The 17,737-nt window shown below is 38.9% G+C and overlaps 2 protein-coding genes across 4 annotated transcripts in view; one reads left to right on the top strand and one right to left on the bottom strand.

Moving 5' to 3' along the window:
• hsdl2 (hydroxysteroid dehydrogenase like 2) overlaps nt 1-2,080 on the bottom strand; it is a 124,953-nt gene extending 122,873 nt beyond the window's left edge. The window contains exon 1 of the mRNA XM_080188431.1: nt 2,015-2,080. The gene's annotated coding sequence lies outside the window, so the exon portion shown is untranslated. The remainder of the gene's footprint in view (nt 1-2,014) is intronic.
• A 19-nt stretch (nt 2,081-2,099) lies between these two features.
• Nucleotides 2,100-17,737, top strand: part of ptbp3 (polypyrimidine tract binding protein 3) — an 89,706-nt gene continuing 74,068 nt past the window's right edge. The window contains exons 1-2 of one of the 3 annotated variants that reach the window (XM_080188428.1): nt 2,100-2,249; nt 3,274-3,307. In XM_080188428.1, coding sequence (XP_080044554.1) covers nt 2,242-2,249; nt 3,274-3,307 — 42 coding nt within the window. In that variant the 5' untranslated portion in view covers nt 2,100-2,241. The remainder of the gene's footprint in view (nt 2,250-3,273; nt 3,308-17,737) is intronic. The other 2 variants (XM_080188429.1, XM_080188430.1) reach the window with 2 other exon arrangements.

Below are 17,737 nucleotides of genomic sequence, written 5' to 3'. Positions count from 1 at the left end.
ATGGAATTTAAAAGGAGTGATCTGCAGTTTAAAAGCTTTGTAAATCACTCCACCCAAATTGTTTGCGGATCACAGGAAAGCAATTTTTTTTGCTTTAAGGTACAGGAAATTTATACCTTCACAGATTTAAAGACTTACATTTTTGAATCTTGGCTTTTCACGATGCACTTTTTAAATCGTGAGATGTTGTAAGAAACTGTTAAAATCATCAGCAAGCCAAACATTTAAAAAATCAATAGAAACGATGCTTACACCTGGGCAGTATTTTTTATGTCTTCACGTTTTACTCTTACAATTGTAAGAAAATGTTAAAAGTGATCAGCAAGAACACATTAAAAACATAGGAATGGTGATGTCTGTGCAAGGTTTAAAACCACATCAAAGGGAAAGTTAAGGAAATAAAGTTTATAAAGTTTAGAAAATAAACCTTGAAAAATCATTTCCTAAACAGATCACGATGCAATCACTAGTTATGAATCACGAGGAAACAAGAAGTAAGAGCAACAGCATTTCCAAATATCTATGTTTTAAAGATTCAAATATACGTCTCAAAGATTCATATCATTTGTTTTCGATTGTAGAAATGTATTATTCGTCTAGCCCAGAGAAATTTTAAAAAGGTGGACTCAAAAATAAAGGCAAGAAACGGGGGAGGAAATCACAGCTTAAGTAGGGGGTGCTTCCGAAATAAAAGTCTGCATTAAAATTGGATATTGTTTTCTGCTTTGTGGGGGACATGTTGCTTTTATGGATTATGGGGGAGGGGAGGAGATAGGGTAAAAGTTGTTCTTGTTGCTGGGTTCCGACCGGGATCAGAAGAAGGAAATCATAGCTGAAGCAGAGGGAGGGAGAGGGTGCTCAGAAATAAAAAAAATCTGCATTAAAGTTAGATGTTGTTCTTTGCTTTGTGGGGTACATTGGGGCTGTTTTTTTATGGATTATGGGAGTAGGGAAGGTGGGGGAAGAGTTTTCTTGTTGCTGCTTTCCGGCTGGCCTCAGAAGAAGGAAATCACAGCTAAAACAAGGGAGGGGTGCTTAGAAATAAAAGTCTGTATTAAAAGTGGATGATTTGTTGTTTGTTTTTTTTTGGGGGGGACACATTAGGGTTGGTTTTCTGGATTATAGTGAAGGGAGGAGTAGAATAAAGATATGTTGTTTTTGTTGCTCGCCTCAAAAGGAAATCTCAGCCATGAGAGAGAGAATGGGTGTTCGGAAATAAAAAGTCGTATTAAAACTGGATTGTTTTTCGCTTTGAGGGGGATTTCGGAGTTGGTTTTATATGGGGGGGGGAAGATTTGTTCTTGTTTCTGGATTCCAGCTGGCCTCAAGAAAAATCGCAGCTAAAGGGAGAGATGGGCAGCTCAGAAATAAAAATCTGCATTAAAATTGAATATTATATTTTGCTTTGTGGGAGATATTGAGATTGGTTTTATGGATTATGTGGGAGTTGTTGTTCTTGTTGCTGGGATGTGACCGGCCTCAGAAGAAGGAAATCGTGGTTATTAGCAAAGGAAGGGGGAGGCGCTCAGAAATAAAGACGGACATTAAAATTGGATATTATATTTTGCTTTGTGGGGGATATTGGGGTTGTTTTATGGAAAAGAGAAGTTGTTATTGTTGCTGGCTTCAGAAGGGAATCACAGCTGGAGAGAAAGAGAAGGAGGGGCGCTCAAATAAAAACAATTCATATATATATTTTGAAAATCATTGCTTTTAGTTGTTGGTGGATGGGTGGGATTGAGAGTAGATTATGCCGGGAGGGGGTTGTTGTTGCTGCTGCTCTTATTGTGGCCGAGGCCCGCCATTTTGTGAGTGAGGGAAACGAGGTGAAGCGGGAGGAGGAGACAGACACGGTACGAAACCAGGAGGAGGAGGAGTTTGTCCCTCCCTCCATCCTTCCTTCTCTTCAAACATTTTCTCCTTCCATCCCTCCTTTTTTTTAAAACCACAAAAAAAATTCCGTCAGCTTATGCCGAAACCACCGCCCTCCCCTTCCCTTTCGGTATTTACTCACGGCGGGAAGCGGTCGAGCCGTTTGTTCTGTGACGGGACCGACGGCGGTTCCTCCCCTCCCCTTCCCTTCCCCCCCCCCTTTTGAAAGAAGAAGCTCGTGGCAGCTCTAACCGTCACCTCGTCTCACCGCCGCCATCAGCAGCAGCAAACAGCATCAATCCTTCACCTCTTAGACTCTCTCTCTTTCTCCGTGCGTCTTAGTGTCTCTTCCAAGGGGGTGCGTGTGCGATGGACGGGTAAGTTCATGGTGGCCTTTTTTTCTTATTTCCTTCCCTCCCCCACCTTTTATTTCTTTGCCCTCCCCAGGCTCGACGCCATCCTCCTTCTCCCTTCACTAATAACTATTATTACTTTATTTTGGGGTTGTTCCTGTGCACTGGCATGTTTATGTGGTTCTTAATCCGGCAGTGTTTTAGGACAATTGATTTTTATATAATGTGTGGATTTTCCTCCCTCCAGTTTGTCGAAGGATATTTTTGGTGCCTGTCTCTTTTTCCAAACGATGTTTTAGATTTTTAGGGTTTCTTTTTGCGTGTTTGCTTCCCCCCCTTTCCAAACAATGTTTTATATTTTATGGATTTTTTCGTGTGTTCTCTTTTTCAAGATTTTTTTTCTCTTTTAAGATTTAAATTTAAAGGGGAAGAAAGATTTCATCGAAAGAAACTTTTTTTTTCGTTCTGAAAATATTCCGAAGATTTTTTTTCCTCGTTATAAACCCAGATGAAGACGGTTGGGGGGGGGGGTAAACTTGTGTTAAAACTTTCAAAAAAAACCAAAAGATTTGTAACCACGAGTGAGGGGATGAGGCGGCGGATGATCATTTGTTTTCTGGTCGAGTATGTCTGTCTGTCTTGTCTGGGTTTTTTTTTGTTCCTGTCTCGTTTTGTACAAGGGACCGTGTTTCAGGTTGTAGTTTGTGTGCTCACATATCGCTGCCGAGTTGGCATGAAAAGCCATCCCGTCCTCCACCCCCCCCAAAAAAAAAGCGTAGAGACTTTTGCTGTTCTCCCAACTCAAATGGCTTCATCTGTACTCTCCTTTTGCCTTTTTAATTAAAAGAATACTGCAATCATAAACCACAAGCAGATCTTTCTAAAATCTGTCCTTGTTTTTATAAAAAATCATTTCCATTTTTAATTTTATAAATCATTTTCCCCCTATCTCTTACTTTAAGTTTCATGGTATCACTGTATATAAGTAACTGGAGCTTTAACTTTTTTTTTCTCATGTTCTCTTTTTTCCCTTTTTCCTTCCCTACAGCATTGTCACAGATCTTATAGCAGTCGGTTTAAAGGTAGGAGTCTTTTCTCTCTTTCTAACTTTACTTTTTTTCCCCTTTTTTATAATTTCATGCACCCCTTCTTGTATGTAAGCTTGAAAAAGTTCAATCTTGAGCCTTCCTGACTTTGTGTTTCATTGTGTCGCTGAGTGGTTTTTTTCCTTCTCCCCCTCTCCCTCTCTAGCTTATCGTCACCATTTTCTGGCAGGGCTGCTATTTAAACAACAGCCTCTCGAGCAATTAGTCATAGGATTGGCAGAAATGGAGTAATTTCTGTTCACTAACTGCAAGAGTCCCAACAATTTTTTTGAAACAATTACAGGTTACTTGATCATTTTTTTTCCACTGAAGCTGCTTAGTTAACTTAAGATATCAAAGTACAACAACAGGAAGTATGTGGATCTGGTTTGAGAAGGACCTTTTTTTATATCCTGTTGGGTCGATACTTTTGTGGGCTCGTTGATCTGTTTCACATGCTTTGGATTCGCAATAAAACTCCATGGTGGATATCTTCCCCTCTTTAAAAGGTGCTACAGCAGAGTTTATGAAGCAGAATTATTAATTATGTTTAACCCACCAGTCTTGCATGAAATGTTTGTAAAAATCAGGCGTGCATTTTATTCAAGTGTGATCCAAATTGAGGTAGGTATTTCCAAGAGCTTCACTCAGCCAGGAATCTTTGAAGTTTTCGTATGATTGTGTCCTTTTGCTTGTCATAGCCATGGTGTAGATCTGCTTGATAAGTTAATGGGCCCCCTGAAGAAACTGCTTAGAAGAGCATGTATGTTGGTGTGTTCATAAGAGAATTAGCATCCAGATGACAGAAACCTTAAAAGTGAATATTTGTTCACTTATGAACATCAATGAAATTTCAGCCTGTGATTCGTAGAATCCTACAGTGCAGAAGGAGGTCATTTGGCCTATCGAGTCAGCACTGACCACAATTCCACCCAGGCCCTATCCCCATAACCCCAAACATTTACCCCATCTAGTCCCCCTGACACCAAGGGGCAATTTAGTATGACCAATCCACCTAACCTGCTCATCTTTGGACTGTGGGAGGAAACTGGGGCACTCGGAGAAAACCCACGCAGACACAGGGAGAATGTGCAAATTCCACACACAGTGACCCAAGCTGGGAATCAAACCCGGTTCCTGGACTACAAGGCAGCAGTGCTAACCACCGTGCTGCCCCCACTGAGCTGTGTTTTCTTTTGCTGATAGCAAAACTTGGGCCCAGAAGCGTTTTTGCTAGTCGTAAATTTTAATCGGGATTTGCACTGAAATGTATGACTGTAATTCAAATTGCACTGCACTAATAGTTTTGTTTCATCGCATACTTTGAGGACAGGAGGAATATACAGTAGCAATTGTATCACTAAGTTTAGGTATTCTAAATCCCACAAATTAAGCTTCTAGTTCTGAATATGACAGTGATTCTCACAAAAGGACTCCCATTTCTTGTTTCTAAACATGAGATCCATCGCTATTCCACTGTAGTCTCACCAAACCATATATTCCTTAAACTTTCCGTTTTCCTGACTGCCCTCTGTATTTCTCTCTGCTCTGTCATTCATGACACAGCCTTAATTGCTTCCCCCTCTCGTTTTAAAAATCTGACACTCCTCCCACTGTTCTGACACCACATTGATTTTTTTATCATCCTGTGCCATTTGTATCTTAAGATTTTCTTTTCCAGCAGCATGTTTCACGGTGGGTTTTTGGCCATTTTGCTTAATGGATTTGATGCTTGGTGACTTATGCATTGAATTAATTGTGATTATTTTGGAAACAACCATCTGTTAGGTAATTTTAGTAATCAGTGAGTTTTAGCGCTCAGTGAATTTATGAGGCTGTCTGGGAATGGAATTACCTTCAGTTTGGTAAACACCAGCATTAAATGCTGTATGATCAGTTTAATATGGTGAAGTCAAATTGCGTGTTTCTTCTCTGGGTGCGAGAACTAAATTTGAGATTTCTAGATATTAAAACCAATTCTATTTCATTTGAAACTTGCTTATGTTGAGGTTAAATATTTTAATGTTATTAATGTAGCCAGGTCAGATTTTTGTTGATGTTCCTATTAAGCATCTGGGTGTTTTGCTAAGGTAAAGCTGCTATACAGATGCAAGTTGACATAGTTTTGCTACTTCAATTTGTGTAGAATGAATACTAGCCTTATGCTCTGAACAGTTTTAATCTCTACTGGGGAGATCTTTTAAATTTTAGATACAAGGTATCTACAGTTTAGTGTTAGTAATTTGACTTTTTTAATTGCATCACCTCCAATGCACTTTGAGATAACATTTTAGAAAAGGACATTACAGTTGAGTTCATTGTTCCTCATGGTGGAAAGGGTTTACTATGTAATTGAATCCAAGTGAATTTGATTGGGAAAGGATAAATTTTGGCTCAGGATCTTATTTCTCTATAGACAAATAACTCACTGAACCTTGAAAGAGACGTTGGGATATAGACAGAGATTACACGTGAGTGAGTTGTCAGAAGATGCTTTTGGGAGGATTACACCTATTATGATGTAAATGTTGGAGATTTACTGTCATGATGTACTCCATTTTATGGTTTCCTACCTTGTGCAAGAGCTTGGGTATTTTCACATTAAGTGGATTACATTTTGGTCAGGAAAACATTTGAGCATTTTTGAATTGAAATATAATGCAACTAAACTGTGGAGACTTAGAACATCTAAATTATTTGTCACAACTGAAATAGGATTCTTCAATATTTTATGTATTCAAAACAATGTTGAAATGAGAAACGGCCATTCAATCTGTTCTGCCATGTAGATGTTGTTTCACAATAGTGACAATTGTGAAACTTTTCCTTCCTTGAAACCGTAACCTTCTATTTTGTTGGCAGTCCAGTGCTTTTGTGCGATGAAATTATTTCTGTAACTCTGGTTTTTATAAGCTTAGTCTGTGCTCAAGTTACCTTGTTCTATAAAATATATCTTAACATCTTTTTTGTAAAGTTATTCATTTGAAAGTTGAATCTTGGCACTTCTTTTCACCTTCCATCTATCCTTAGGTTCAGTAGCCTTTTTTATTGCCTTCATGGTTTAATGCTTGACCCTTTTGTAAATTCTTTGCACCTTTTTTCATAAGTATTTGATCCCTGACCAGGTGTTGTGGTCTCACCGATTTGGGTGGCATTAGCTCATTATTTGTCACCTGAAAATTCCTATGATATTTAAAAAAGAATCCTTCCTATATTTATTAACCTATATATGCATATCCTTTTCATATCACTGGTTCTGTATTCAAATTTGTGTTCACAGTAGCAGAAGAATGGCGTGATGAATTTATTGAGATGGTGCCAACAGCTGGCACCAGAATTTGAAATTTGGTGACTGGGAGCAGCAAGTTGAGAGGGTTCGTTTTTTTTGTAGGAGAGGAGTTGGCTCTGAATTAATTTAATTTTACAATATAATTGTATATGACAGAACTAAAATATTCAGAACTGGTTTTTGAGTCTGTAATCATATGCATCTGTTTTGCGATGTTTATGTATTTTCAATAGCAATTATTCAATGATAATTGCTAAATTTGAGCCTTTAACCTTGCTATTTTTCATTTTAATGGTTTTCACTGGTTTGTTTACATTGTTCAATGTTATGTTCCCATAATGTAATGTTTGTGCATCTACCAAGATTTTGTAGGTGTCCTATTTAAATATTGGTAATAGAAGCAATTCTAAGCTGCATTCCTGTTCACTAGTCCCAGTTGTCCCAAGTTGTGTTAAAATTGGCCAAACATCTGCTTTCCTATTCAATCAATTTATGACATTTAGCCATGCTTTTTGTGAGGGACCCCCTCAAATATATTCTGAAATTCAAAGCATGTGACATTAACCTCATTATTAATTATGACCACTTTATTGTACTCCTGCATAAGAAGGGAAGTAGCCCTTGAGGCTGTTTGCCATTCAGCTAAATCATGGCTGACCTGTACCTTGATTCGATTTACCAGCCTTGTTCCATATTTTTGGATGCCCTGGCCTAACGAAAGGCTTGGTGCTAATTAACTAAATCTTCCATTGGCATTGCCCTTAAAATCCTCAGTAGCCACTCCCACAAAAATGTGTCATTCTGTCCAACCTATTTATATTGTATGAAGCAAGTTCTAATCACAAGTTATATCATAGTTTTTTCCCTCATCACTTCAACCTTTTTAGCAAGATTTCACTGGATTCCTGTGGTTTTGGGCACTTCCTGACTTGGTGCCAAGTTGGGTGCAAATAAAATTGTATATTGCATGTTCAAGGCAGTGAAAGTGTTATCAGTTTTCTCCAGGTAGTCCATTTGAGATTTTTGTAGCCAAAACTTTCATTTAAAGATGTACACGTTTTGGCTTCTGTAGTTCTCTTAAAAATCAACGCAGTATGAAACTATGGACTCAGGTTAGGAGGGAGGGTGCAGGATTTTTTAAGCATGGGATGCATTTCATCTAATTTAATGTTGTAAACTTTCAGGCATTGGTTTACTTTTGTTCCTTGAAGCCTGATCTACCTATCCAAATACCCCAAACAATGTAAAGTTGTTCACAGCAAAAAAAAAAGTTGTCACACCAGTTTATCATTATCTTGATACCTGGCTTTGAATATTTGTTTTAAAAATACTTTATTGCATAGTAAAATTGCACTTACCAACCAATTTGCTTAGTGGAATTTCATGAAGTTTCATTTCATAAACCTTTCTGAGTGACAAGTGCCCTGCAAGTCAGCCACTTAGTTACACCATCCATTGAGAATCCATGTACTACTTTCTTTTGTGAGAGCTCTCGCCTTAAAATACTTCTTCATCTTGAAGTACATTAAAGCTACCTTGCTAAATCAACCACTTATTCAAAGTCTCAGCTTATGAATCAACCAAACTGTGCCATTTAGGCAAGTCAGTTGGCAACAAGTAGTTGGAAGTGACAGTGACATTGACATCTTGTACAACAATCCTTGGAGTGAATTCCTGTGTTTAAAAATGTTGCTCTGTCTATTTTTTCTGTTTGACACCCAGAAATTAGATTCCATAATCGGAATTAAATTTGGAAAGAATCAATCCAGTTTGAGGATTGGTCTTTACGATTGCTGGGTATAATGTAAATTTTAGGGGTCTGGAGGAGTAAAGCTGAAAAACAGCTGTTGCACATTTACTAGGTAATTACCCAGAAGCCAGTACTGCACAAACATGCTTATTTTGTTGTCTAATGACCATGTTAACTACATATACCTAGTGTTCGGAGAATTGATTTAATTGCTGTTTTCCTTTTCAGCAGAGTAACCACAAAGAATGACAGCATAAACATTATCCTGTGATGTTACCAATAACATGAATGCAAAGAGTATCCCGATGGCCATGCAAATGATAATTTGACCTAATATTTAACTGTTCAGACTTTCATTTTTCCAACTGGGGTGTTAATGTTTTAAAAGCTCCTCTTAAATCTGGACATTTTGGCCTAGGCCATTAACTGTTTAAATTTAGAACATAAGGCACTTGTTGTATGTTAAATTAGCTAGTGATTAGTGTTCACAAAACTCCCAAATGAATTGTTGAAATCATGGATTTTCTGTTTAGAGCAGGCACTGGTAGACACTGTCATAATTGTGTTTAGTCTTGTGACTAATTTGTTGCTTTCTCAGGGTGGATCATACTACCTAGGATAAAAACAAACTGACCTTTCTAGATTGCTTGTCACCGTGACATACCCTTTATTTAAACAGTCTGGACGGCAACTTTTCTTTTTCTGGGCCCTTTTGACCTTTTAAACACTAGCTGAAACAATCCTAGCCAAAATGGCCAGTTTTCCAATCTCACCTCGGTTTACAGCATTTGGAGCACAACTAATTATCCATTCAATGAAAATTACTTGATGGGCGACAGGATACTTCATTACATTAGAAACCTGCAGTATGCTATCTGTAAGTGAGGTTTAAAGAGTAAGCCTGCACATCTTATGATGCTACCTGGGCATCTATAAGAACCTGTTCAACAATTTCCTTCCCTCTTCTTGAAGGTGTCAAATGGTTGTTGGAATGCAGCTCTGTGACTGGCATACTCAAGTCTTGTTTAAGTAGCCATTATCGTACGTAGAGATAGTGAGATTTAAAAAGTAAGCCTGTGCATCTTGTGATGAAAGGTCATCAATCTGAAAGGTTGATGGTGTTTCTGTTAACACAGGCGCTGACTTATTTGCCGTGTATTTTCAGCATTTTCTGCTTTTAACACTGATGATCCTGCCCTTGTCTAATGTCGACAGTGCTAAGTAGCAATCCACTGTTGTAATCCTGAGTCTCAGAATTGCCACGTGTTCCTTCCTAGTGTAACACACTTGGTTTCTGCACGGTCATCATGTTTGGGATCCTGACTTTTCATTTGCCCAGTTACATCAACATAGATGAAGAGTTGAATTTATGCTTTTGTGGCATTTTCTTAAAATGGCTTTGATGTTTTGATTTTTTTTGTACCACACATGTTTCTTATAGTAAGCTTTTAAGTCTTAATTTGTCCACAATTACATATTGAGTAAAGTTTAAAGGTTTTATTCAGTGCTTATGAGTTTAGGGTTATGTAGTGTTTTTTGGTGTGGTTATTTACAGGCATTGCAGGCCAGACTGCTAAAAGCAGATTGAAGGTAAACCTGCTGATAATATTCGTGGAAAAAACTGGCATGTTTACACGGTTCCAAGATGATAGTTTGATATAATGACTGGAATTTTACAGTCAGAGGCTAATGATTGATGCTGAACATGCGTTGCACTTACATTTAGCCACAGATTTGTCTATGGGCTTTTAAACTGGCACATCTGATAATTAGAAATTCAGAAAGTGAACTATCCTTTAGAGGGAATTGGGCAATGTTAACAAGCCATTGAATCCTTACTGAGACAGACCCTCTAAAGCAAGAAATGTAAAATAGAGTAATGTCAAATCATCTACAGTAGGTAGGAAAGGAATGAATAGAGATCAGAGTAAGTAGATCTTAGTTCTTTAAAATTTCCAACTGAAATGAGTTACATACCACACTTGTAATTTTCAGTAGTTCAGATTATTTGGCAGCAATTAAACTTTTATCATGCTGTTAAAATTTTCATGCATACTTGACTGGACATGCCCCAACTTGTGCTGCCAGATTTAGTGGGTGCCTGTTTTCAGCGGTAAACTTCTGGGTGGGAAATGGTTTCTGGCAGAACAGGGCAATTTGGATATCAGCTTTGTTATTTCCACATTGGATTATACTTGTGCACTCGCTAGGAATTTGCTGTCTGATTTACTCGATAATAAGTGCTGATGGGAGTTGTTGTTCAAGGTCAGTATGTTTTTCAAGATGATAGACTGCTATTAGGACTTAGAGACTCAAACTGCATGTCATTGGGTAAGATGCATGTGGCTAAATATAGGACTGATTTTTCAGATATGCTTGATGAAGATAATTTAAATCCAATTTTAGGAATTCCCACTTGCACGTTCTTCCCCTACAAATGTTCCATGTTTCTGATTTGAAATTGTACATGAAAACTCAGAAGTAAATGTTTGCATTTTTACATTTCTGAAATTTTAAACAGAATTGGGGCACGAATGACACCTTCGCGCAGATCTGTGTTGTACGATTAGCTTTGATTTGTGTACTGCCTAGCATAGGTATTTGGAATAACACGTTTGCCAATTAAAAAAAAATACATAACAAAATACTTTGAAGTAGTTGAGATTAGATTCACTGCAGACACCCCTCCAGTTAATTTTTCAGGTTATAGCATTTTATTCTGGTGGAAGGTCTTTGCCCTGAAATGTTAACTCACTTAGTCTGCCATTACTGTCAGACCGGTTGAGTATTCCTGGCATTTCTGTGTTGAATGACAAAACTTTGAAAGTATTGTGAACTGTGAAAGGAGGCTGATGATGGACTTCAGGAACGGCATAAATGAAATGGTGAACATGTGGTAGAGTAAATTTGATGTGGGAAAAACATAAATGATGCTTTCAGGTAGTAGGATTGAAGAAAGGCAATGTAGAATAAAGGGTAATATTCTGAATGGAGTACAGGAGCAGAGGAGTCTGGGGGTATTGGTGGGCAAGTTGAGAAAGTGGTTAAAGCATGGAGTACTAAAGCAAGGTAGTTACGTTAGGACCATAGAGTCCCTATAGCGCAGGAGGAAGCCATTGAGCCTGCACCCAAGACAATCCCATCCAAGTATTATACCCATAGCCCCACATATACACCCTGCTATTGCCACCTAACACTAAGGAGCAATTTGGCATGCCAATCCACCTAATCTGCACATCTTTGGTGTGTGGGAGGAAACCACACAAATATGGTGAGAACATGCAATTTCACAGCCTCCTGCTGAATTGTTATAAAGCACTGGCTCAGCCTCAGTTGTGTCCAATCCTGGACAATGTGCTTCAGGAAGGTCATTGGAAAGAATGCAGAAAAGATTTATGGCAATGATTCTCGGGAGACTTCAACTATCCCAACATCAACTGGGATGCAAACAATACAAGGGGCACCTGAGCAAAAAATTCATGCAGTGTGTCCAGGAAAATTACTCATGAATCCAAAAAAGATACAATCCTAGATTTGTAGAAGGACAAGTGGGTGAAGTGATAGTTATTGACCAGAGGCAATGTGAGGAAAACATTGTTGTGCAGTATGTGGTCAGGATCTGGAATGCACTCCTAGAGAGTATGGCCAAGGCAAACTTAAATTGATTTTTGATTTGATTTATTATTGTCACATTAGTACACAGTGAAAAGTATTGTTTCTTGCGTGCAATACAGACAAAGCATTCTGTACATGGAGAAGGAAAGAAAAAGATCAGAGCTTTCAGAAGGGAGTTGGATACTTATTTAGAGAAAAGAAAAACATTGTGCTGGAGTGAAAGGCTTGGAGAGTGACACCAGCTGAGTAGCTCAGCACAGACATGATTGGCCAACTGGCATCCCTCAGAATGAATTTTAATTCTCTGGCTGGAAACCTGAAGTGAATTTTTTAAGATTAATGGCAACTCGAATTCTTAGCCAAAAACGACTATCCAGTTTGCATCACTGTATATTTCATCTTCCAATCCATTGACATGGAAGTGTCATGATCAGGACATTATGAATGAGCCACATTTTGTCCCCTTTATCAAGGCAATCACCTGAGGTGTTCAGCTGGTGGAGACAGTTGAACAATCCTGTTGATAAGAGGACCCCAGTTGAGGAGAAGGATTCCCAAATGACCTGAAGTTCCAAATACAGCATTAATTACCATGTTTGAATCACTGGGTCGTAGTCATATGACAAGCTCACCCTTTGTGTGTAAGCAACTTGCTTTCTCTGCAGGAAAAATTTAGAACAGCTAAAGCTAACCAGAGAAGATCCAAGTGAGGTCCTTCCATCCTCTCTCTCCAGCCTACCTGACAAATTTTCACAAGTTTGCTGGCTGCAGTCACCCAGGAATGACCTTGCTGCAGACAGACCTTTGAAACAATTGTACTGTTTCAGGAGGACAACCAAATTGGTTGGCTGCATCTTTAAGTTGCAGCCCCAAAGGAAAGAATAGAGCCACCAAATTAATCCTGAAGCCAGCCAAGTCAACAACTATGGAACTCGTACCCATTCTATATTCCTGGACTGACTCTAAATTTGATTAATTGATCTTTAACACTTTAATTTGTGTCAGTGAATTTCAAGTGTGCGTGTGAAAATCAGAGTACTTTTATTTTACGAGCATGGGAAAAGGAGTAGGCCATTCAGTTTGAGTTTTTCATGTACTTGAATTTACAAGGCAGGTTTCACTTTTATTTTCCAATACAGTAAGCCTACTTTTCTGTCATTCCACTCCTGACGTTGGTCAATTATCAGTGCTGTATTTGCTTTTAGCATCAGGTGTTTTGTTTTAAAGTCCTTTCGCACTAAGTCCTTTGTTGAATTGCATGACCAGATCAGCCCCATTTGGAGCACTTTTTCCTGTCCCTTTCCTCAGACCCATTGGCTGACATCCTCACCCACTCTGAATTTTGGATGTTGCTGACCTGCTGTTCCTGGCCCCTCCTGCTTTCTGACCCTCTTGGTTTCTGTTGATTCTCCTTCTCACTATTTCTCTACCTTGTAGCTTACCTTCTGCAAGTTGAAGCTGCTCTTGCTGCTTGTCAAACACCTTGAGAGCCTCACTCAGTGAGGCTATGGAAAGGGAAGCAGCGAGTGGGAGAAATGAGTAGTGGAAGTGTTAAGGAGCAGGATCCTGGTGAGTGGGAGGTTTGGAAAGCAGTTCTCAAGTAAAGAGAGTCAGCATAGTTGTTTTTGTCTGTATTGGTAAATGAATAAAAATATTTAGTACTGTGATATATTTCAACTTACAGGATATAAAGTTTTGTTTCAGGTGGAAAGCGGTCGACAGACCTGAATTACAGCTTTCATGTTGGCTTGAAAGGGAAGATCTGATTTGAAAGTTGTTTTACTTAAAGTTGTATTTTTCAGGAAAACAACTACAACTTGAACTGAGGGCATACCCCACTGTGTATTAAAGCATTGCTGTAATGTTTAGATGTTGTGTGCTTGATATTCTTGGGATACAAGTTTAGTGCGCACATAAACAGCTAATAACAGCGGTCACTTTGGCAAATGGTTTACTTGCTGTACTTCCCCCACCTATTTCTGCAACACTTCAAGTTTGCCCAATGAGCATTCAAGGCATGTAGGCTTGGAGGGAAGGAATTTGAATCCGTAGGCCCAGCTGATGCCAGTAGCTTTGAAGTTGGCTTCCTTAGCTTTTGTGTTAAGGAAAATAAGATTGACCAAGTTCCTGATTGTTAAGTTGCAGTATCCAGTCGAAGTGCTTCTCCATCGTCTGGCATCAGCATTTAAAGTTTTCTGCTGTCAGTCAACTTGGTGACACTACTGCAAGATTCATAGCCAAATGGAATGCTGTATGAGCAAATTACTGGAGAGTAATTAGTATCTGTAAAGCATAGCTACTGTAAGAGACACATTTTGGGAGGGGAACAACAAGGAAAAATAATTAATATGTATTATTTACTGCACTGCCCACTTGAGGTTTGTTTGCATAAGGAATGGCTCTGAAAATGAAATTTCTTTCAGAAAAGACACATTGAACCATTACACTCATCAGCCGCACTCCCTTTACTTGAGGATCATGATTTTCTGCTACTTCAGTTGCCTGTGAAGTTGATATCGGATTCATCACAGCTACATGTAATTTTTTTCTGCTTGACTTTTAACAGGCTGTGACATTTGAAATATTTTTCCTTTTTTTAGTGTATGCAGTTTGTATTCCTGTCTTCACATGATATTGAAATTTGGCGGATTAAAACTCTTTTTAAAGGTTTATTTATTAGTCATAAGTAATGGTTGCATTAACACTGCAATGATGTTACTGTGAAATTCCCCTAGTCAGCACATTCCAATGCCTGTTTGGGTCAATGCACCTAACGAGCACATCTTTCAGAATGTGGGAGGAAACCAAATAATGTGGAGGGATGTCAGAAGTTGCTGCAAGACTGGGCGGAGAAGTGGCAGATGGATTTCAACCCAGCTAAGTGTGAAGTGGTTCATTTTGGCAGGTCAAATAGGATGGCAGAATATAATACTAATGGTAGCACACTTTGCAGTGTGGAAGATTAGAAGGATCTTGGGGTCTGAGTTCATAGGTTGCTCAAAGCAGCTGCGCAGGTTGAAGGTGCGGTTAAGGCGGCATATGGTGTACTGGCCTTCATCAGTCGAGAAATTGAGTTTGGGAGTTGAGAGATAATGTTGCAGCTATATAGGACCCTGGTCAGACCCCACTTGGAGTACTGTGCTCAGTTTTGGTCGCCTCATTACAGGAAGGATGTGGAAGCCATAGAAAGGGTGCAGAAGAGATTTACAAGGATGTTGTCTGGATTGGGGAGCATGTCTTATGAGGATAAGTTGAGGGAGCTCGGCCTTTTCTCCTTGGAGAGACGAAGGATGAGGGGTGACTTGATAGAGGTGTGTAAGATGTTGAGAGGTATTGATCGAGTGGATAGTCAAGAGGCTTTTTCCCAGGGCTGAAATGGTTGCCACAAGAGGGCACAGGTTTTAAGGTGCTGGGGAGTAGGTACAGAGGAGGTGTCATGGGTAAGTTTTTCATTTAGAGAGTGGTGGGTGCGTGGAATGGGCTGCTAGTGGTGGAGGCGGATTTGATAGGGTCTTTTAAGACACTTTTAGATAAGTACATGGAACTTAGTGAGATAGAGAGTTATAGATAAGCCTAGTAATCTCTAAGGTAGGAATATGTTCAGCACAACTTTGCGGACCAAAGGGCCTGTACTGTGCTGTAGATTTTCTATGTTTCACTCGGAGGAAACCCATGCAGACACAGGAGAATGAGCAAACTCCACACAGACAGTGACCCAAGCTGGCCAGTGCAGTGATTGTTAGTGACTCATTCAGTAGATGATCTGACTGAGCAGTTCACGTTTTGTTCTATTGGGAGAAACAGTACCTATCCACTGTTTCCTTTATCTTTCTTCTCCCTGCCCCTTCAGAGCACCAGGTTAATAAAGACTTTGAAAATAATATTGGTATAAAATCGCAGCTTCAACATACAGGTGAGTTTATAATAGAGCAGGAAAGTATCCTCAGTGGAATGAGATAAAGAACATTGAGCATCAAACGTGTCAGCATTTGAAACACATTCAGGAAGTGATTAACCTATAATGAATTATTCATGTCAATTGTATTATTAGTTTTAAAGACTGGATTGAATAAATCGTTAGGATTGTGCATATGGTAAATTCTGTGACCTTTGGTGTGTGTTCCATTATTTTGTTCATTTTGGCATTGTTATGACAAATATAGCTCATTTTCTCCTGAGGTTTCAAAGTTTTCCCAAGGACTATTACTCATTCTTTGCAAATTAAATTTCTCAGTTGGGGAAGGGAGCAGTGTTTTATGTTTCTTCTCAAGTCCCCGAAATTGTATTGGAGATCAGGCACTTAGAGGGGAGGGAAGAGAAATGAATGTGTAGCTTAGGTTCGACAGTGACATTGCCAAAGATTTGCTTTTCTTGCTAGGCTTGAACAATGTAGTGGGAGGAAAAAGTAATATTTTTTAAAAATGTGGCCTAACTACTTGAATTTGAATGAGAAGATAGCAGTTGAAACAGTTAAGACATGTCAGTGCCCATTTCTTTGTCAGGTACGTTGCTTTATTAATTACCAATGATTATAACTGACATGTGTTCCATGATGTATTGAGTTTCAACAACATCCTACAGGTTGTTAGTGTACATTGTGTAAATATACAATCTACACAGACTGCAGTGGACCTTGGGACAGGTTATTTTTGTTATAATAGTGCCACTTGCATCCTGAAAGCACTTCACAGTCGAATAAGTATAATTGAAGTTAATTGCTGCTGAAATGTAGGGAAACATGGTTGCAAATTTGTGTGCAGCAAAGGTCCTTGGACAACAATGAGATAATTGGGTTGATTTGTTTATGGAATAAATTTTGATCAGAGCAGAACTCCTTGCTTTTTGATGTCACTTCATTTACGTCTCCCTGAAGAGGCAGACTGGCTCGCAGTTTATTTGAACAGTGGATAATGCAGCACTCCTTGGTACTGTTCGGAAACAAGGATTGAGTTTTGAGATACAGTTTGAACAATTACAGTGTGAGAATTTAAGTTCCATTAAAGCTGCATGTCGTTGTGTTCCAATGTTATTCTGATGTACAGAAAAATCTAGTTCCTCCCAATTAACTACAGAAACGTTAGTAATCGTTTGTAGTTAAGTATCTTTAGAATTGGGAAGCAACTTACTTATCCAACCTGAGTAATTCCATTGCAACTCTACAATGAAGCTGAGACATTCTACCTTGTGTATTGTGGCAACTGTTGGAAAGGGAGAACTAACTGCTGGTTTGAATTCCTGATTCCACTAAAAGAAGAATTTAACATGAGTTCTGTGCTTTTCAAGGTGTTTGGTTATCTTGAATTCTCTGAGTCTATGATTCTTACTCTTTCACTGACATATTTGAATATCTCAACCATTGCTGTGGCAAAAATGTTGTGCAAAGATTGATTTAAATGACTTTTTGCAACTTATGAAATTTTATTCATGGGTGATCATCTTGTTGATTTAAATGTGCTTCTTAGTGATTTTATACTGCCAGTGTTGGAAATCTCCAACCATAGAGAATGCTGGAGATGCACAGTAGATCAGCTGCATCTGTAGAGGAAGATGGGTCAAAATTTGGATGTCATCTTCTGGTTTGTAACTGCCTGAGTACATTGAAGCCAGTGCAGGAAGGGTAAATATTATAATTGGTATTAGCAGTCATGGCCTTTGGAAGGGGAAACGCTGGCAGGGTTTCAGGTCTGACCATTATCCTGTGTTTAAAAATTAGAACTGAAACTAGTTTACTCTGATAACTGCCCAAGTTGTTACACTGTATCCCTGTTTTAGT

This window comes from Carcharhinus amblyrhynchos, chromosome 5, assembly GCF_965287045.1.
Source record: "Carcharhinus amblyrhynchos chromosome 5, sCarAmb.v2.hapA, whole genome shotgun sequence".
Classification (NCBI taxonomy): domain Eukaryota; kingdom Metazoa; phylum Chordata; class Chondrichthyes; order Carcharhiniformes; family Carcharhinidae; genus Carcharhinus; species Carcharhinus amblyrhynchos.
The sequence above is the reverse complement of the archived record's forward strand: the minus strand, read 5'-3'. Positions and strand labels throughout refer to the sequence as shown.